The 21659-nt window shown below is 39.0% G+C and overlaps 1 protein-coding gene across 2 annotated transcripts in view; it reads left to right on the plus strand.

Annotated features, from left to right (window-relative positions):
• LOC124605221 (ecto-NOX disulfide-thiol exchanger 2) overlaps positions 1–21659 on the plus strand; it is a 219903-nt gene that overhangs the window by 116533 nt on the left and 81711 nt on the right. For both annotated transcript variants that reach the window (XM_047136769.1, XM_047136770.1), the window contains exon 8: positions 3063–3169. In XM_047136769.1, the coding sequence (XP_046992725.1) occupies positions 3063–3169 (107 nt within the window). The remainder of the gene's footprint in view (positions 1–3062; positions 3170–21659) is intronic.

Consider the following 21659-nt stretch of genomic DNA (forward strand, 5'->3'; position numbering starts at 1 on the left):
ATGCAAATGCAGAAAGGAAGGACAACAGCTGCAGATCCAAAAGATATATAGCTCTTACAGTGTTCTATCATGCTGTCCTCACAGTATCATATCTCCCAGCTTATCTTCATCTACTTCCTTTTCCCTTTCCATAATACTGTCTTCATGTTTGATTCTCTTGTATATCCTTCCAGTCTTCCCTTCTTTGCTTATTAATGGCATGCCATGTGAGCTCTTAATATTCACACAGATGAGTCTCTTTTTTCCAAAGTTCTCTTGAATTTTCCTATCCATCCCATAGTCATGCATGCTACTACAGCTTCACATTTTCCCTTTCCTTTGGAAGCTTTACCATTTTATACATTTGGTCAATATCATTTTTTAGATGTAGTATTTATCTTTGTTTACTTTGTATGCTGCATTTTTATATTTTCTTCTTTTCTCATTTAAATTTATGTCTTGTGTGGTATCCAAGACTTTCTGTTTGGGGGTTTGTTCTTTTGCCTATTTGACCCTCAACTGCCGTCACTGTTTCATCTGTCAAAGTTACCTATTTGTCTTCTGTTGTATTCCTTTCCCCCTTTTTAGTCACGGTTCCTACCACTCCCTTTGAAGCCCCTAACACCCTCTGGTCAGAATCTTAAACCGGGTCGCATCTCCTTAATTTTGCTAACTCTTCACAAGTTTGCCATTTTTATTCAGCAGTTGGTAATCTGTAAATTATGACCAGAGTCCATATATGTGCCTGGAACGTTTTGCAGTTTAGAAGCTGGTTTCGAAATATCTAGCTTACCATTATACAACCTATCTGAAAACTTCCAGTGTTTCCAGGTCTCTTCCACATAAACGAGGGTGTTCAATAAGTAACGCAACACATTTCATTTTCTCAGCCTATTTCAGTTGACAAAATGTAAAATTTGTTGTGGGACATTGTGGAATTTCCTCGTTTCAGCTTCTACAATTTTGTGACATTCTGACGATGACTGTGTTCCAAGTGAAGAGCTGTCATTGAGTTCCTTTTGGAGGGAAACCAGAGCATTCGAGATATTCACAAGTGCTTTTAGAACGTCTAAGAAGACGTGGCAGTGAACAAAAGCATGGTGAGACATTGAAACATGGGTTCATCACTTTCAACCAGAAACAAAATGGCAATCCGTGGAGGGGTGCTATGCCATCTCTCCTCTGAAGAAAAAATTCAAAGTTGCACCTTCAGCTGGTAAAGTCATGGTGACGGTCTCCTTGGATTCTGAAGGGGTTATTCTGTTTGCCCTCCTCCTTCAGGTGGAACAATGCACTTTGAAGTGCATTTTACTATGTTGAGGAAATTGAAGGAATCACTTCGTCGTGTTCGTTGCCACAAAAATGCAAATGAAATTTTCCTTCCCCATGACAACACAAGGTCTCACACAAGTCTGCGCACCTGAATGGAGCTCGCAAAACTTCATTGGACTGTTCTTCCTCGTCCACCCTATGGCCCCAGTCTCGCACCTTCTGACTTCCGTCTGTTTGGTCCAATGAAGGATACATTCTGCAGGAAGTAGTACATGAATGAATGATTGGGAGGTTATGACTGCAGCAAGATGTTGACTCCAATGTCGACCAGGAAGATGGTACCATGCCCCATGTGGGCATACAGGCCTTCCCAGTAAGATGGCATAAGGCTGTTGCATTGAATGGGGATTACATTGTAGCCAAAAGAGTGGGGAATAATATAGGGTTTTGGAATACTGAATAAAACCAACCTGCTTACAGAAAGAAATATGTTGCATTACTTATTGAACATCCCTCATACAATCTTCATTTATGATTTTCAAACCAAGTGTTAGCAGTGATTAAGGCAGTTTCTCCTTTATTCCCTTGGATATGTTTCGCTTACATTTCTTGTCAGTTTTAAAATTTGCACAAGAAAATAAAAATGTGCAGAATTATCAAAAGGGCATTTTTAATTATAGTAGCAAGTAAGGCACAAGCAGTCTAGCACATAATGTGCAAAATAGATATAGGTTCTTTAACTGTTGGGAAAATCTCCATTAAATGGGTATTTAATTAGTCACAAGTTAGTTTATATTTCTGTTAGTTACATTATTTACTGTCCGCTCCTTCTGTATCACATTTTTTCTACTAGCTTTCAAGGAATTTAGTTTTGTTCTAAAAGCTAAGTACAATAGTTTTTTTGTGTCTTGTAGTGTTGGAAAGATTACTGTTTCAGCTGTGATATGGGCAGACTACTGTACCTATTTTCTCATGATAGTAAGCCACATACAAACAACTTACGAGTTTATTTCTTTTGTTATATGTTATGTATTCATGTTCTGACTTTAAATGTATCACAAATGTGGTTACACATTCAGACCTGCAGACCACCTACCATTTATAATTAGTACTTTATTTATATACACTGTGCTATCGTAATTCTCACTGGAGTGATATATTCAAGGTTTGCAAGTGGAACAGTTTTGGTAACTTAATTTTAAACATATTATTCATATTTCCATGATGACTGTTTTCAAGGAATGATCACTTTTCAGTTACAGCAAGATGTGGGTAAGTAATCATTCCCAGATGATAATGTTTAGTCAATATACTGTCAGTAAAATGGGTACAAGGGCATGCTGTGTATGTGGACATCCAAGGAAGGGGATCTTCTACAAGCAACTGTGTTGCTGTGGTGTGGTACAGTACATGTATATATACAGATATTTTTTGTGCATCACTCAGACACTCATCCAGTGTAGAGGCTCTAGAATTTTCTTTTTTCTCCTGATTACTGATATATACTGTTGCAGTTTAATACTTTATTTTATGCTCTAAAGTGTGTCTTCATAATTTCCAATATGCTCACATTTTTCCCTATTGTTGCTGTACATTATCTTGAAATTCTTACATTATTATGAAATGAGTACCACCACATTACTATTTTACTTGTTTTACCTAAGAACACCAGAAAATATTCAGATGAAAATGAGCCTCTACATTGCTGAAATGCTTGTGTGGTTGCACTGCCTTCTGGAAAACATGAAGGCCTGGATCCAGAAGGCTCATGTCATTTGTTATAACTGTGCTTGTCTCTTCTCATGGGTCAGTCGGTCAGATCGAGAGAGTTTTCTCGGCAGCCAGTCACAAGAAGGTTTGGGACCATTTCACCAAAGCCCAGAGAAAGAACATAGAGATGTGGAAGAAACAAACAGCGGTATGTATAATGTTCGTAGCTTGTTTGTCTGTATGTGCTTGTCAGATAGGTTGAAGCAGTAACATGCCAATTTTATCCTATACCTCAGTTACATTAGTTCCCTTTGCTTTTCCATGGAAATTTTAGTTGTTGCTTGAATACTGTCTTATAGCAAAAATATATAAATATAAAATATGCCAATCAGAAGTAATTGAAATCTATTTTGAGTTTGCCTCACTCACATGGTAGTGATGTGAGATGACTGCAGAAGAAAACAACTGAAGTATCACTTTAAGAATCAGTAGAAGATGATTCTTGAATGATGCCATTTTTGGATTGTAGTTGGATCTGGCCAGAGAATTGCTTCTTTATTTCAGTAGACGATCTTAACATCACTTCCACCATCTGAAGACAGTCATAGGGTTGTCTGACCAATTTCTGTTGTATTGTTATGACTAGATCTGACTACAATCCTAAATACTGAAAACTAGAAAATCAATCTTGTGTAATATGTGATGAATTTAAAATCTATTTTCTCCGTTCCTCAGTCACTATGTCTCTTCTGGAGTAAAAATATCTAATGTGCATTTTGATAACGTAACTCTGTTGATTAACAGTTAAATAAAGTTTATTAACTTTGTAACAGAAGAATGAGCGAGTATAGCCAGTAACTGAAAGTCAAAAGCCTATAGAAATTGTGTGTCTCAACTCTGCATATATATAACTTTCTTGAGTTAGTGTTGATATCTATCCTGGTAAGGCTCCAGTGACACTATTACAGACATTTAGTTTTCATGGTTTTCAAATTAAATATATGGAACTGAACCAAATTAGAAGTTCTAGCATTGTTAAAGTTGTCATATACTGGATGATGTATTCTTTAGCTAATTCATTCATCAGGTGAGTTTTTCTTCCTTTTTCACATGACACTATGGTACGTCATGTTACTGAAACACCGACTGAATTATGTTTAAATTCCAGAATATGTGTTCTGTATGGTAGCGAGACATGTTGCAAAAGAAAATCATCAGCAAATTGGTAAGAAAATATTGTAAAAGCATCTTGAGGTTGTTATACTTCCTGTGAAAGGTGGGTATATTTTGAGAAATTTTATATTGAGTGTATAATTTTGCACAAATTCCCTGCAAGGTTTTTACTGGTGCTCAGTGAGAACTCATCCACACAGTTGTGAGAGCATTAGTTGTGATTAAAGTTTGGTGCCAGGCTACACATTTGTTCAGCATTTATTTCATTTAATGCATTTGAATTATTTGTAACAATTGACAGTGAAAAGTGTGGAAAATATTCAGACATTGATACTTACACGTTTTGAAATTTCCCGGATTCCAGAGTAAGTGCCATATTAGGTCATTTGTAGATCATTTCAGCTTCATTTTGTTGTGTGTGTGTGTGTGTGTGTGTGTGTGTGTGTGTGTATTTTGGAGGTCATTTGTAGATCATTTCAGCTTCATTTTGTTTTGTGTGTGTGTGTGTGTGTGTGTGTGTGTGTGTGTGTGTGTATTTTGGAGGGGGTTGGTGCATACAAGTGTGTGTACACCCCATAGTTCTTCGAGCTGCTATGCTGATTGGTGACAGTTCCAATGACATTTAAGCCTATGAGTGTGGAGGGGGGTGGCTTTAGGAAGGGGTGCCATGTAAGCCATAACTCTGGGAAGCTTCGACCATTTTTACACCAACTTGGTTAGTGACTTAATTTCTAGGGAGAAAGGAGACATGTTGTGAAAGTAGGACTCTGAGTATCCCTGTTTGTGGAGATCGGGAGGACAGGGGGGGGGGGGGGGGGGGGCTGGAAAAGCAGTGAAAGCAGTGACATGTATGGCTAACTCTGCAATGCCTGAGCAGTGTCAACCAAACATTTTATGAGTAAGACTTCCTATTTGCAGGAAAAAAAAGGAATTGTGATGTTGTACACTTGCTAGCACTTGTAGGGAAGGGACAAGGGTAGTGGATAAGTGGGGTGACATGTTAGCGTAAATCTAGAGTACCTGGAACAGTTTTAACCATACTTACTGGAAATATATGCTGTGACCTTGGGGGGGGGGGGGGGGAGGAGGTCAAAGAGATAAGGCATTCTAGTACTGTAGTATTGCTAGGAGTGGGTCCGCCCCGGTAGCTGAGTGGTCAGCGTGACAGACTGTCAATCCTAAGGGCCCGGGTTCGATTCCCGGCTGGGTCGGAAATTTTCTCCGCTCAGGGACTGGGTGTTGTGTTGTCCTAATCATCATCATTTCATCCCCATCGACACGCAGGTCGCCGAAGTGGCGTCAAATCGAAAGACCTGCACCAGGCGAACAGTCTACCCGACGGGAGGCCCTAGCCACACGACATTTCCATTTTTGCTAGGAGTGGGAAGGGGGTGGAGGGCGAATCAGATACAAACTAGAAATTTTTTTTTAATTTATTTAACCTTCAGAAGAATTCATATACACAAGCTTATTTTTCTATATAGCCTCTTGAATGGGATATAAATTTTTACCAGCAGATAGGTTGTTTCTTGGTCCTGCTTTTGTAAACTGAATGTGACTGTGACAGCAGCCAGTTACCCACGAGCATTTAGAAAGCACGCTTATCATCAAATATGTCTCTGCTGCTTGCTTCCTTTAGTAGCCCAAACAAATGAAAATCCATACTGCAGGGAGAGAATGTTCTAATGTGGTCCAGAACAATTCCTAAATTTTTACTATGTGTGGTTGAGCATTGGGACCCACTTTGCAGACATCTGAGCACTTAAGTATCTTATGCCAACCTCATAGTGATTTCAGCTACTGTTATTTGGTGATAGTCTGAAATAAGCTGATTAAAAATGTGAATATTCTCCTCAGTCATGCTGATGCTAGGGTAACATCAGTGAGCTGCATTCTCAGCTATTTCTTGTCATCACAAAAACTGTTTGTGCCATACATACACTTCTCCCAGGGTGCTTTCCCTGAACTGTGTGGCAAGTCTCTTCAAAATTTTGGATGGTTTTATGCCTTCTGTTGTGAGAAACTTGATTATAATGCGTTGCGCAACAGATGAAGTTACCTCTAGCTCTGGCATTGCTATTGTGACTAAATAAGCAATACGAAAACAATCATTGGAAGCAAAAGTTTCATGAAACAAAAATTCTGGTTTGTATTTGATTGTCTTCTTGTATATTAAAATGATCAGTAAATCTTAACAACCTTGTTACACATATCACTTACTACCAGGGAAAACAATGACATTTTAGAAGACAGAGAGAAACTAGACTAGTGGTGATTTTTTAGCCAATATGTACGCCACCAGTCATGGGCAGAAGTGGATTTTTATGATGTCTTTGTCTCCAGTCAGGCAGACGGATCTCCCCATAATAATTTATAACTCTCTCTCTCTTATTACCTAATAGAATCCTTGGACAGCACACATTACAGTATTACTTCAGGTAAACTGTAGGTAACCTGAGTAATGCTTTTAAATGATGTCCATCATATCAGGATCCAACATTACATAACCTCATTTTTTCTTTCATCCTTGATTGACATCACAAGACCCTTAGACACTCTCCTGTATTCTATAGTTACAGTCTGCTCAAGATATCTGCCCTGAGTGCCAAGCATTCCTAGTGAGACGTGGATTGTTAAGGAAAGGGCCACTTATCATAAAAATGAAATAGGTCTTTCCAGTTTTTTGTGATAGTTATAGAATTACCTATTAAGAATAAATGGCCAAAGGAATCTGAATACATTCAACAAAAACTTAGTCATTTACCTCCTGATTGGATATTACACCTTCAAAAACTTTGAAAACAGCTTCAAAAACTGTTAAAAGATCTACACTGTCTTATGTGGAAGATGTCAGTGTACAACTATTCTCTCCACAAAAACATACACAGGAGAGCCATTTGGTGCAGAGTCACAAGCAGCCCAAATTATTTTCCAAGTGTGGCTGACTGGGTCTTTCCTACCCAACTAAGGGTGGAGTTCGTCCTGTCACACAGTCAAACTTTTAAACCAATGGATGTGAAGACTTGTCATTTTAGAAAACAGAGCTGATAATACCATAGTCCAATTGTTCAACACTTTGAGGTAGCTGTTCTGTTTCTAGATACAAGTCACTTCAACCATAGAACAATTTCCACTTGGTTAAAGTGTCCATGGAATATCACAGAGCCTTCTTTATCTTGTGCTGCTTTTTGCTTGCACTCTTACCAGAAGACATCCTCATGTCTACATTGAAAAGGCTGGCACACTTTTTTCATATGTAGCCAGAAATGTGGTTTGTCTGGTTTTATAACATATTGTCAGTCCTTGGTGGACCACTGTAGGTGTCTCATCACGCACTGTAATTGGGCAACCTTACAGTCAGGAGTGTGTAAGGTTCTATTACATGCATCTTAGAAGTAACATACTCCCTTTGTGAGAAAAGTTCCAGGACAGGCGTGTGGGGGTTTTTTTTTTTTTTTTTTCCCCCCCCCTTTCTCAAAGAAAATTGCACTTGCTGAGCAATGATCCTAGCTCCTATCACAGAAATCCCCTTAACTATCTACACACAGTTGTAAACATTTCTAGAGATCTTGGAAGCAAGCAGGGAAATTTTCAGCTACAATGCTTGTAAGCCCATTTTTCGCAGCCTATTGGATGTCTGTGATATCTTGATGAACCTTTCTTGTATGTTGCCTTTTCATTTGTTGAAACAAGAAAAAATTGCAAGCCGGGAGGTCAGGCGAATATGGTAAATGCAGGATGGCAGTAATAGAATGTCTGGCCAGATACTTGGTAACAGATAAAGCAGCGTTGGGTCATGCAATATCGTGCGGTAAGAACTAGTCCTGGGAATGCCACAAATCAGGACGGCACTGTTGAAATGCTTGTCACAAACATTTCAGGACTTCGCTGCAAAGAATTTGGTTCACTTTTTGCCCTGGAGGAACATACTCATGGCGAACTAATCCTTTACCACCAAAGAATGCAGTCAACATTGTCTGTGTTCTCGAAGGTTGTCGTTTGAATTTTTCCGAGGCTGATGATCCAGGACTCTGCCATGCACCACTTTGATGCTTTGTACGAGGTCGTACTGGTAGCACCAACTTCCATCTCCAGCAGTAATCTTTGACAGAAATATGGGGTCATGTCTGGCTCTATCCAGTAGTTCAGCAAAAATTCTTCGTCTTTCCTCTTCTGTTCATCTGTTGGTGTGTGAGGGACAAGTTTTGTATTAAGTTTCCATTTCCATAAATCTTTGTATGAAATCTTATGAAACACATCATGATTCAAATTAAGTTCTTCTGATATTGCACGTACAGTTACATGATGGGGTTTCTTGCTATAACTAGCTTACGCACTGCTCGTTTGCATCTGCATTTGCTGCAGACGGGTGACCAGCTCTGCAATCATCTTGCAATGGATCTCTGCCTTCACAAAACCTTTTGTGCCACCAAAAACATGATTTCTTGAATGTGCCTTGCCTACATATGCTTGCTTAATCATTGTCCACATTTTACTAGGGATTTTCCTGAGCTTAATGCAGAATTTAATGTTCACTCTGGTCACAATCAGCATTCATTGTGTCATCATAATTAATGTCCCAAGAACCCAAAAAGTGTTTTGTTAAACACAGCCATGCCACCTAGTGAGTTTGTGTGGAAATATTGCCAAGGCCATTTCAAGGAAGCACACATGCCATGTAACATAAAAACAACATCTATTCCTTTTTAGTATTGCAAACTCAGAAATAAATAAAAAAGACCTGGAACTTTCCTGAGAAAGAAAGTATTATGCAATTTCAGTGGAAATATTCAAATGGAATCAGGTCTAGAAGGCAGAGAATTGACATTCCACAGTTCTAATCCTCTCCGGACTAAGCCATATGTGTTAGTCCATTATGATGATTTTTCAGTTGCAGCTACATTCTGAATTTTCCATAGATCTGAATGTTTGTGGTTGCTGATAAACTCCAAGAACAAACACAGAAGTAGGCTTGTAAAATCTGCCACTTGACTCGCTGGACGATTTTTGATATGCCAAATAGTAATCACTCCATTTTGTCACTCTTTCACATTGGCCTTACATTCTTCCTTACACACTGTGACTGAGACAGGTGTTGAGATGCAACACCATCATAATAAAAGGGGGGGAGAGAGAGAGAGAGAGAGAGAGAGAGAGAGAGAGAGAGAGAGAGAGAGAGAGAGAGAGAGCAGAAGAAGAAGACTGTAAAGTTACTGTTAACCAAATGTTTGTTTGCAGGGAGAAGGGGTGTACATTTATTTCAACTTCTCTTCTCATGATATTTAGTTTGAAATTTCAAGGGGCATAAATAAATTCATATCATGAGCAACTAGTAAACTGCCTAGTAGTCAGCAAGCAGCATCTTCACAAAATGTGAAATCCAAGAAGTAATACAGTATACTTCTCACTCTCACTTTCCTGCATATGTTTACAATTCTCTCTCTCTCTCTCTCTCTCTCTCTCTCTCTCTCTCTCTCTCACACACACACACACACACACACACACACACACACGTACTCACTAACTCAGTCTTTTTGTAAAGCTTTATAGTATAAAAATAGGATAAATATCACTCAAGATGCTATGAATCATGTAACCTATGCATTACTTTCTGTATTCACTGAAGCATTTAAGAAAAAATATCTTGAGTTTGCAGTGTGGAATGTCTTCCACACACAACAAGAATTAGTCATAAGTTAGTGAAATGTGTCTAGTTTGCTGTGTTCTTACAAGTGTTGGAACAGTGGTTCTCAACTGATTTAATTTTTTGGACATTTGTTTAGACAGCAGTGTAACTTGCAAAAGGCTCTGGCAGCTTACTTCAGTCACATTTTATAAGTATCATTTCATGGAAATTGCAAGTTTTCTTAACCACTGTCAGTGGAAAGATAACATACCTGGTGCCACTAAAAATATACTAAAAATATCACTGCCTTATTCATACCTCATGACTTAACCATATTCAGAGTACCTGATATGAACTTGGTGCATCTGTATTTGAAGTGACAGTCGCAATGTTTGTGCTTTCTGTAATTTTTAGTAAAATATTTACTTAAATGTGTGGTGTATAACTAACAATGTGCTGCACTCCTAATGAGTTCATTTCATGACACTCCTCCACTTAATGTTAATAGACTGTCATAACTTTTGAAGTCAGAAATAAACATGAAGATAATTTATTGTTTTATTGCATCATAAACTTCTTTCATAATTTTATGCAAACTTTTTTCTGGTGTATGATACCAGAACATTTCTGCACTAAATTTTGATTTCCTTATAAACTGCTTAAGAGTGTTTTGGAGCAGCTAGCATTGTCCTGAAAGCCTATGGTTACATTAGACAGTGTCCTGGGATTTTTTTGTGGTACTGACGGTTAGCGTTGCAAATGCAAAAATCTGTGAACAACTAATTTTGCAAAGTATTTCCAAAATTTAATAATTCTTTATCAGTATATCAGAATTACATGGTAAATTTTCAAGTGTGCCATGGACATGAGTGGGTCATTTTTTCTGTAAAATTAGTTAGATAAATGGAAACACAGGGGTTGATTCTAAATCAAGAAGTCAAATTATCATTATCTAAATTATCCATTGTGGTCATATTTTCATGAATGGAGTTAGCATATCTGTGAAAATCATTTGTGATAGACAACTTTATCATAACCACCTGTAACTAGCAATTTAATATGCATTGTATTTTTAATTGTAGTAAATCTACACTGATAGATAACCAGGTCATTACCAGACAAAATACAGAATTTGTTAATATCCAGGGAACTATAACAAATTAATAATTTTACATGTAATGTTTTTTGAAACAACAGTGTGCTTTTTTAACTTTTACTTAACAGTCAAAATTGTCATCATCTGATAACATTACAAAAGTTTATAAAATACATAATTTTTATAAAATATATAATTTCATATGGAACATGTATAAGTCTTAAATGAGAGTCCATCAGTGCAGTACCTGTATCAGTTTGTACCAATACTACACGCCAACGTCATGTTTCAGGATGACTGCTCCACTAGCAGCTGGCATATACACTATGTAATCAAAAGTATCCAGACACCCCTATAACATACATTTTTCATATTAGGTGCATTGTGCTGCCACCTACTGCCAGGTACTCCATATCAGCGACCTTAGTCATTATACATCGTTAGAGAACAGAATGGGGCGCCCCGCGGAACTCGTGGACTTCGAATATGGTCATGTGATTGGTTGTCACTTATGTAACACATCTTAACGTGAGATTTCATCACTTCTAGACATCCCTGGGTCCACTGTTTCCGATGTGGTAGTGAAGGGGAAACATTGAGGGACACATACAGTACAAAAGTCTGTTGACTGACAGAGGTCGCCGCCAGTTGAAGAAGCTTGTAATGTGTAACAGGCAGACATCTGTCCAGACCATCACACAGGAATTCCAAACAGCACCAGGACTCACTGCAAGTACGATGACAGTTAGGCAGGAGGTGAGAAAACTTGGATTTCATGGTCGAGCTGCTGCTCATAAGCCACATATCACGCTGATAAGTGCCAAACGACACCTCGCTTGGAGTAGGGAGTGTAAACATTGGACGCTTGATCAGTGGAAAAACATTGTGTGGAGTGACGAATCATGGTACACAGTGTGGCAATTCGATGGCAGGATATGGGTATGGGGAATGCCCGGTGAACGTAGTCTGCCAGCATGTGTAATGCCAACAGTAAAATGCGGAGGCAGTAGTGTTATGATGTGGTCATGTTTTTCGTGGAGGGGGCTTGCTCCCCTTGTTCTTTTATGTGGAACTATTACAGCACAGGCCTACATTGATATTTTAAGCACCTTCTTGCTTCCCACTGTTGAAGAGCAATTCGGGGATGGGGACTGCATCTTTCAACACGATCGAGCACCTGTTCATAATGCACAGCCTGTGGCGGTGTGGTTACATGGCAATAACATCTCTATAATGGACTGGCCTGCACAGAGTCCTGATCTGAATCCTACAGAACACCTTTGATACATTTTCGAACACCGACTTCATGCCAGGCCTCACCAACTGACATTGATACCTCTCCTCACTGCAGGACTCCATGAAAACCTTCCAGCAACTGACTGAACATGTGCCTGTGAGAGTGAAAGCGGTAAAGGCTGAGGGAGGCCGACACCATATCGAATTCCAGCATTGCCGATGGAGGGTGCCACGAACTTGTAAATCATTTTCAGCCAGATGTCCGGATACTTTTGATCACATAGTGTACATATAGACACGAACATAGCTAACATTTACATTTACAGTATAACTTGTTATTAAATTTTATATTGTACCATCTCTCTTCCATTTGCGTTGTACCATGATGAACACATTACAGTAAATTCTTATGTGATCAGTAAATAAGCCTTCATGTCTCTTCGTCTACGGCAACAGCTATGTACACATTTATTGCAGCTACCATTGCAGCTGTCATCCTGAACTACCACAGATGACCTGTACTATCAGTACAAATTGCTCTTACAGGCTTATCGAAATGTTCCGTTTTAAAGTATGTGAAGTACCACGTGATGTAATGGAAAGGATTTTAATATTCTGTTGCCAATCTCTTCATGTATGTTGTCTGAGGAAACAACACTACCCAAGTACTCGAAATTTTGTACCGTGTGCATCTTATAATCCCATTTTTCAAACCTAAGACATTCCTAAATGTGTCTGCATTTGTATGGTTATATGACTTCTCAATGTCTAACAAGCAGTTATAAGTGTTTGTATTTTCCCCCAGTATGTCTCATAGAGTAGTGACAAAGATGAGAGCAATAGTTGACCTGTGAGGTATAAAACCATGTTGTTCCTCCCCAAGTGTAAAATCAGCATATTTTCTTATTTTGTTCCGAAGGATGGAGTCATAGATTTTTTATTATGTGAGATAACAAGAGCACACCCCTGTAGTTAGTGCATTTCTTTCTGTCACATATTTTAAATAATGGCATTATATCTGCCTGTTATCAGCACTTTCTTTCCAAACTCAGTTTAGAACTCTGTACAGCCACTGATGCCTGATCTTTCTAAGAGATTTGATCATTTATACACTTAATTAATCTGATTCTGTCATTATTCACTGTATTTATCAGTTCCTTTGCTTCCAACCAGGCAAAGCTATCTGCCCTTACACTACCAGAATTGCATAGTTTATCACTCACAGAAGTGTGATCTCCATTATATCAAAATACGTCTTTTGGCTGCCTAAGAAGGATAGTCATGACCACAGAGTATCAGGTGTTTACAATATGAATGTGTCAGTAGCTGTGTGGGACAGTCTATTCATATTGTTTCTCAGTGCAGTAAGAAACATCAGGGGGAAATAAAGTGCAGATAAATAAAAAAATCTACCGTTGCCAAACACAGCCTAAGAAATAAATGATAAAACTTGTTTGAGCAGACAGTTTCTAGCTCACACTTCAAACTGCTGGGACTCAATTGCAGAAGAGGCTGTGGAAATTAGTGTGTGTTTCAGAAATTTTACACGCGACTGAAACAAAAATGTTGCGAGAGATGTGTCACCAATCTAATGCCTTGTAGCACTGGGGGCAACTACATCTGTAAGAATCTATTACTTTTTCGAGAGCTAGTTGCTTTCCTGATGATGACAGTGGTGGATACTGCCAAAAGCTTGGATTTTCATAGAGAAGTTCGTAGTATGGCAGGTATGCTGAAAACATTTGATACAATATGTGCATCATGAAAGACTTTGTGGGTGAAGTATTTGACCTGTAATTTTTTTTCTGCCTTTGCACTGACAGCTTCTCCTCTAATGAATTTGGTCTCCTCCCATGGTGTGGCTTGGTACAGGGCCATTTTGCACAGTTCTTATCCTTGATATGCATTTTAGTATTCTCATTCCATGATTGTGTTTCTTTAGTTCCTCGTATTTGGGGCTTTTGTCCACATACTGTATCTGCCATACATACCACAACCCTCTTCAGAATGTCCATTCTTCATCGAAAATTGTAGTTCTTGCCTTAGCAACATCTTGTGGACATTTTCCCTAAATGTGTGCTTGATTCAGTCAGATACCAACTTTTATTTTTTGTGATTCTTTTGTTATCGAGTCTGGCAGGTCTTTTCCACATATATTTGCTACTACCAACCTATGGTCTCCTTCTAGATCTTTTCTTGTATGATGTGGCATCATTCTGGGAATGTCAAAGGGTGTTAAAGGATTTATATATGGTGAAAAACTTGTCAGAATACCAATACCAGTATAAACACTACAATTTGAAGCGTGTATATAGATGGATCTTCATTATGATGGTGTCACACTCCATCCTTTTCTTAAGCAGTTGGATTTGTAGATTCATAGTTTTGTTTACTTGGCAAAAGCAAAGTCTTGGGCCAGAAGCTGCTGGTTGCATCCCATGGTCTGAAGCCTTTGCTGAGTTACTGTAGTCCACTACTATCAACATTATTTTATCTGAGCCAGAAAACTGATTTAGCAGGAACTCACATATGGCAATAAGCATGGAGGGAGACCAAGAGATGAATACACTAAACAGATGCAGAAAGATGTAGGTTGCAGTAGGTACTGGGAGATGAAGCAGCTTGCACGAGTTTATTGAAATTGTGGACAGTGGCAAATCTCAGCAGAGCTATACTTGTGGCAGTCTTGGTCCAGCACAGGTCAAAGTGCTTCTGAATTTCACAGCCTGGAATCAACATGGCCAGTTTGTGTGCTGATCTTGTGTCAGCAGAACTGTGAAGTTAACACTTTGCAGACCAAACCCAAGCATAGCTCGGGCCATAACTTTGTGTTAAAAGACCATACTCGAATGTAGGTTGGACAGTGATTTTCTCTGTGTGCGAGCCACCTATAGCTTGGAAACTGGGCTCATTTTATATGAGAACAATGTACAGACATCTCGTGACCTGCCCCTGACTGGTGCTGCCTTTTGTTGTCAGTTCCTAGAATTATTTCGAAAGAAACATTAGTGAATGGAACAGCTGTTGTCATGAATGGCTGAGCCAATATGATTGCATTGATGTAATTTCTTGAGTGTACTGATTAGATTTTGCGTTTTGTTGTAATCCTGTTACAAATATGTCAGATTTGTTCAGCGAGCAAGAAATTTTATATGTTCAGGAGGAAGAAATTGCTCAATAACACTCCTCGAACTTTATTCTTTGGAGGATAATTATACTTTCTGTCATCATTATGTTAAAATTGTAATCTCTCAAAGAATTAAAGTAAATCTGAAAAATAAATCTTGAAGCTTAGCCCTTTTTTTAGTGTGTATTACTTCTGAAGATACATTGATTAAATAAGTGCCAGTAAAAAACAGCATAAGTGACCAATTTTATAGGCCCACTTCTTCTAAGTGTCAATATTGTATTTGGTAGTAAGTCTGTCTTCATACGTTTGGGACAGTCAAATGAAAACTGAACACTTGCCACAATGGGACCATGGAATGTTTCCGTTCAAAAGTAAACGCCACACACATTAAGACATTTATCCCACTGGGAGACGAGATGATGGATTCCTGTTTCATAGAACACAGTTGGCCACTGATGGATCTACAAGCACAGCCACTCATGCTCATCCCTGTCCAGCTGAAGCTGATGTTCACCCATGTCTTTCTTCAGGTTACCAAAGATGTGAAAATTACATAGTGAAAGATTCCTGATGTACGGAGGATATTGCCATCCATTATAGGGGCGGGCATTATCGTGCAACAGGGTGAGTCCATATGACAGCATTTGAATAGCCCATGGGCAAATGGCAAAGCCACCAGTGGAAAAATCCGACACCTCCAGCGTGAAAGAGAAAGAAATCCAAAGCTTTTCACACAAGTTCTGGTAAAGTCATGATGACCACCTCCTTTGACTGCAGGAGCCCTCTGGTCATCGAATTCAAGGAGCTTGGAGTCACAATCAGTGTGCAGTGCTATGAAGACACTTTGCAGAAACTGTGATGTGTGATAAAGTCATAATGCCCAGCAATGCTGTTGGCTGGAATCATTCCGTTGCACGACAATGCCCACCCCCCACACTGCCAATCAGAGAAAGGCAGCGTTCAGCAATTTGGTTGGGAAACACTGCAACATCTTTCATACAGCACAGATTTTTCAGCATGTGATTTTTACATCTTTGGTGAACTGAAGAAAGACATGTGGACATCTCTTCCATCAGACAAGGAATTGCAATAGTGGGTACAGTTACGGATCTGTCAGTGGCTGACCCCATTCTGTGAAACAGGAATTGAGCATCTTGTCTCGCAGTGGGGAAAATGTCTTAACACCTGTGGTTATTACTTTTGAATGGAGCCAGGTCCATAGTCCCATTGTGGCTGGTATTCGGTTTTCATTTGACATTTCCTTGTAATACAAGTGTAGATTAGAGGATTACATTCACTGACTCATCTTCTGTGCAGTGCAAGTTGGTGAGCTGCCTATCCATACTTGTTACCTATGAGCTGTCAAGTTGGTTATTTGATTAACATATGGACACTAACCTGCAAAATACTAACGCGAATTCTTTACAGACGAATGGAAAAACTAGTAGAAACCAACCTCGGGGAAGATCAGTTTGGATTCCATAGAAATATTGGAACACGTGAGGCAATACTGACCCTACGACTTACCTTAGAAGCTAGATTAAGGAAAGGCAAACCTACGTTTCTAGCATTTGTAGACTCGGAGAAAGCTTTTGACAATTTTGACTGGAATACTCTCTTTCAAATTCTGAAGGTGGCAGGGGTAAAATACAGGGAATGAAAGGCTATTTACAATTTGTATAGAAACCAGATGGCAGTTATAAGGGTCGAGGGACACGAAAGGGAAGCAATGGTTGGGAAGGGAGTGAGACAGGGTTGTAGACTCTCCCCGATGTTATTCAATCTGTATATTAAGCAAGCAGTGAAGGAAACAAAAGAAAAATTCGGAGTAGGTATTAAAGTCCGTGGAGAAGAAATATAAACTTTGAGGTTCGCCGATGACATTGTAATTCTGTCAGAGACAGCAAAGGACTTGGAAGAGCAGTTGAACGGAATGGATAGTGTCTTGAAAGGAGGATATAAGATGAACATCAACAGAAGCAAAACGAGAATAAGGGAATGTAGTCGAATTAAGTCAGGGGATGCTGAGGGAATTAGATTAGGAAATGAGACACTTAAAGTAGTAAAGGAGACACTTAAAGTAGTAAAAGAGACCCTTAAAGTAGTAAAGGAGTTTTGCTATGTGGGGAGCAAAATAACTCATGATGGTCGAAATAGAGAGGATATAAAATGTAGACTGGCAATGGCAAGGAAAGCGTTTCTGAAGAAGAGAAATTGGGTAACATCGAGTATAGATTTAAGTGTCAGGAAGTTGTTTCTGAAAGTACAGGGCTATTACAAATGATTGAAGCAATTTCATAAATTCACTGTAGCTCCATTCATTGACATATGGTCATGACACACTACAGATACGTAGAAAAACTCATAAAGTTTTGTTCGGCTGAAGCCACACTTCAGGTTTCTGCCGCCAGAGCGCTCGAGAGCGCAGTGAGACAAAATGGTGACAGGAGCCGAGAAAGCGTATGTCGTGCTTGAAATGCACTCACATCAGTCAGTCATAACAGTGCAACGACACTTCAGGACGAAGTTCAACAAAGATCCACCAACTGCTAACTCCATTCGGCGATGGTATGCACAGTTTAAAGCTTCTGGATGCCTCTGTAAGGGGAAATCAACGGGTCGGCCTGCAGTGAGCAAAGAAACAGTTGAACGCGTGCGGGCAAGTTTCACGCGTAGCCCGGGGAAGTCGACAAATAAAGCAAGCAGGGAGCTAAACGTACCACAGCCGACAGTTTGGAAAATCTTACGGAAAAGGCTAAAGCAGAAGCCTTACCGTTTACAATTGCTACAAGCCCTGACACCCGATGACAAAGTCAAACGCTTTGAATTTTCAGCGTGGTTGCAACAGCTCATGGAAGAGGATGCGTTCAGTGCGAAATTTGTTTTCAGTGATGAAGCAACATTTTTTCTTAATGGTGAAGTGAACAGACACAATGTGGGAATCTGGGCGGTAGAGAATCCTTGCATTTGTGCAGCAAATTCGCAATTCACCAAAAGTTTACGTGTTTTGTGCAATCTCACAGTTTAAAGTTGACGGCCCCTTTTTCTTCTGAAAAAAAAAAAAAAAAAAAAAAAAAAAAAAAAAAAAAAAAAAAAAAAAAAAAAAAAAAAAAAAAAAGGTTACAGGACATGTGTATCTGGACATGCTGGGAAATTGGCTCATGCGACAACTGGAGACTGACAGCGCCGACTTCATCTTTCAACAGGATGGTGCTCCACCGCACTTCCATCATGATGTTCGGCATTTCTTAAACAGGAGATGGGAAAACCGATGGATCGGTCGTGGTGGAGATCATGATCAGCAATTAATGTCATGGCCTCCACGCTCTCCAGACTTAACCCCATGCGATTTCTTTCTGTGGGGTTATGTGAAAGATTCAGTGTTTAAACCTCCTCTACCAAGAAACGTGCCAGAACTGTGAGCTCGCATCAACGGTGCTTTCGAACTCATTGATGGGGACATGCTGCGCCGAGTGTGGGAGGAACTTGATTATCGGCTTGATGTCTGCCGAATCACTAAAGGGGCACATATCGAACATTTGTGAATGCCTAAAAAAACTTTTTGAGTTTTTGTATGTGTGTGCAAAGCATTGTGAAAATATCTCAAATAATAAAGTTATTGTAGAGCTGTGAAATTGCTTCAATCATTTGTAATAACCCTGTATTTGTATGGAAGAGAAACATGGACGATAAATAGTTTGGACAAGAAGAGAATAGAAGCTTTCGAAATGTGGTGCTACAGAAGGATGCTGAAAATTAGATGGGTAGATCACATAACTAATGAGGAGGTATTGAACAGAATTGGGGAGAAGAGAAATTTGTGGCACAACTTGACTAGAAGGAGGGATCGGTTGGTAGGACATGTTCTGAGGCATCAAGGGATCACCAATTTAGTATTGGAGGGCAGCGTGGAGGGTAAAAATCGTAGAGGGAGACCAAGAGATGAATACACTAATCAGATTGTGAAGGATGTAGGTTGCAGTAGGTACTGGGAGATGAAGAAGCTTGCACAGGATAGAGTAGCTTGAAGAGCTGCATCAAACCAGTCTCAGGACTGAAGACCACAACAACAACAACGGACACTAACAACTGCATGACATGAATGTATGGATGAGACATTGGAATCTACCCTGGTTAGTCCTCTTAATCACTGCTGGTTAAAAAGGGCTCTCCTCTCAGTTTGTAATGGAGTATATGTTACAACCACAGTTGTGATATTGGAATTAGTGTCTCATTTTTGTCATGAAAAGATTTGCTGTAGCAGAGGGGTTACATATTGTCATTACAACATGTAATCATTTATTTATCTTTCAATTACTCACTCCATGTTTGTGAGCCATACCTTGTATACATATCAGTGTGACACAAAATAAAACAGTTCTCTATAAAGTGAGGGTAGGTTCTTTCCTAGTAATGTCTGAGCTCAGATTCCTCCACTGGTTGCCATTCTTCTGTCGTTTCACATTTCCCTGCTTGAAGTAATTTTAAAATCTTGAACACTGTGCATTTTATTTCATGCATTCCACTCAGTGAAATCACACTGTCCCTATCAGGGCTTTAATTCTTTCAGATAGGGGCTCTTCCTATAAAAGAAATGTTTCTTTTTGAAGAATTGGATAGGTTTGCCAACAAGGAAAAGGTTTTTACTCTCAATCAGAGCTGTGCTTTGCATTCCTTGTTGTCATGCTGATTTAGGTTTTTGGGACTTTACCGAATCATCCAAGATAAATGCCGGAAAGATTCCTCAAACAGGATAATGGCCCAGTTTCCTAGTTCTTGTCCATTGTAATTGAATTCCCTACTTGTAAGATGGTTCTGTGAGTAGTAGTAAATGTGGTATTAAGTGTAATGAAATGCATGTGCTGTTGGTTGTCCATTATGTGTGGAAAGTTTATTTTTTGTTCTTTTGCCATGTCCAAATGTATGCTGTGCCCAGTAATAGATATTTTATATTTCCAAAAACCTTCCCCTTCCCAACCATATTCCTATAAACAAACCATCTTTGTGGTCACCAGAAATCTGTACTGATGCAGTTTCGGACAGTTATTTCAGTCTGTCAGTAAATTAATAAAAATAATCTTCTGAAGGCCTTTCCCATTTAGCTTTTTCCTCAGTGGATGGTTCTTAACAGCAACTTATATATTTACATAAGATATCTCTGAAGAATGAATGTCTCATTAAGCTGAGAATAGCACCTGCAGGAAACGTTTATATTGCTGTGTTCTTGCAAAATGTGCATCTTAAGAAACTGTGCATCTGTCTGTCAGTCTTATTGGGTTTTGCACTTTTTCAAGCATCTGCTTCATTTTTAATGTAAAATGCAAGTTCTAAAAAAGTTGTTACATCAGTTCTTTTAAAGATAGCAAATGCGTAAGTCATTGTTGGGAAATCTATAGTATGTTAAAGGATTCCACTTCACTCACAGTAAGTAATGATATAAGTACTATGACAAAATATTAAACAGGTGAGTTTGTTGTATGCAGTGTGATCATTGTATAAGTAATTGTGAAGTGCTCATGTTCTCTCTGCATGCATTTAAGTGGTAATAAGAAGCGAAGGTAAGAGATTTTCTCCAAAGTTTTGCTTGCAATCAGCCATGTTTGTTAACAAGTGGCGGAATTGTTATGCTGTTTCGAAACTATATGATCTCTTATCAACAAATATGCTGTTATTTAAAATGTTTTTGTACAGTTGACAGATATAAAGGTATTTGTACACTGGATTTATGGTGTAAAAGGTAATGTCACAGTGAGTGACATAATAAGAGATATTTTCAGTTTGAGTGGCTCTTAATTTCTCTAGAGGATCATTTTGTTGACTGTATGGACATTTCTAATCTTGTAAATGAAAGCAGTAATAGAAGCATGAAGAAATAATGAAAATTGCCAAATTACACTGCTTTATAACTTAAAAAAAAGATTAACAGTTGTTACATTGCTGGAAAATTGGATCAAAGCGGCTTCTTATAATTGTTTGGCAATAAAGATAGATTATGCCTAGCAGGGGAATTATGGATGGTTTCAGGGGAAATAGGTGTATATAATCTCAAAACACAAGTGCAGCAAACTTTGACAACCTCTAATTATTACTGTCACTTTCTTAAACCCTCATTGCCAGTTTTGTAAACCCTCCTTGCCAGTTTTGTAAACCCTCATTGCCAGTTTTGTAAACCCTCATTGCCAGTTTTGTAAACCCTCATTGCCAGTTTTGTAAACCCTCATTGCCAGTTTTGTAAACCCTCATTGCCAGTTTTGTAAACCCTCATTGCCAGTTTTGTAAACCCTCATTGCCAGTTTTGTAAACCCTCATTGCCAGTTTTGTAAACCCTCATTGCCAGTTTTGTAAACCCTCATTGCCAGTTTTGTAAACCCTCATCGCCAGTTTTGTAAAGGCCTCATTGCTACTGCTGTGGAGGCCAAGCTGCCACTGTTGTTACG

Source organism: Schistocerca americana, chromosome 3, assembly GCF_021461395.2.
Source record: "Schistocerca americana isolate TAMUIC-IGC-003095 chromosome 3, iqSchAmer2.1, whole genome shotgun sequence".
In the NCBI taxonomy this organism is placed as follows: domain Eukaryota; kingdom Metazoa; phylum Arthropoda; class Insecta; order Orthoptera; family Acrididae; genus Schistocerca; species Schistocerca americana.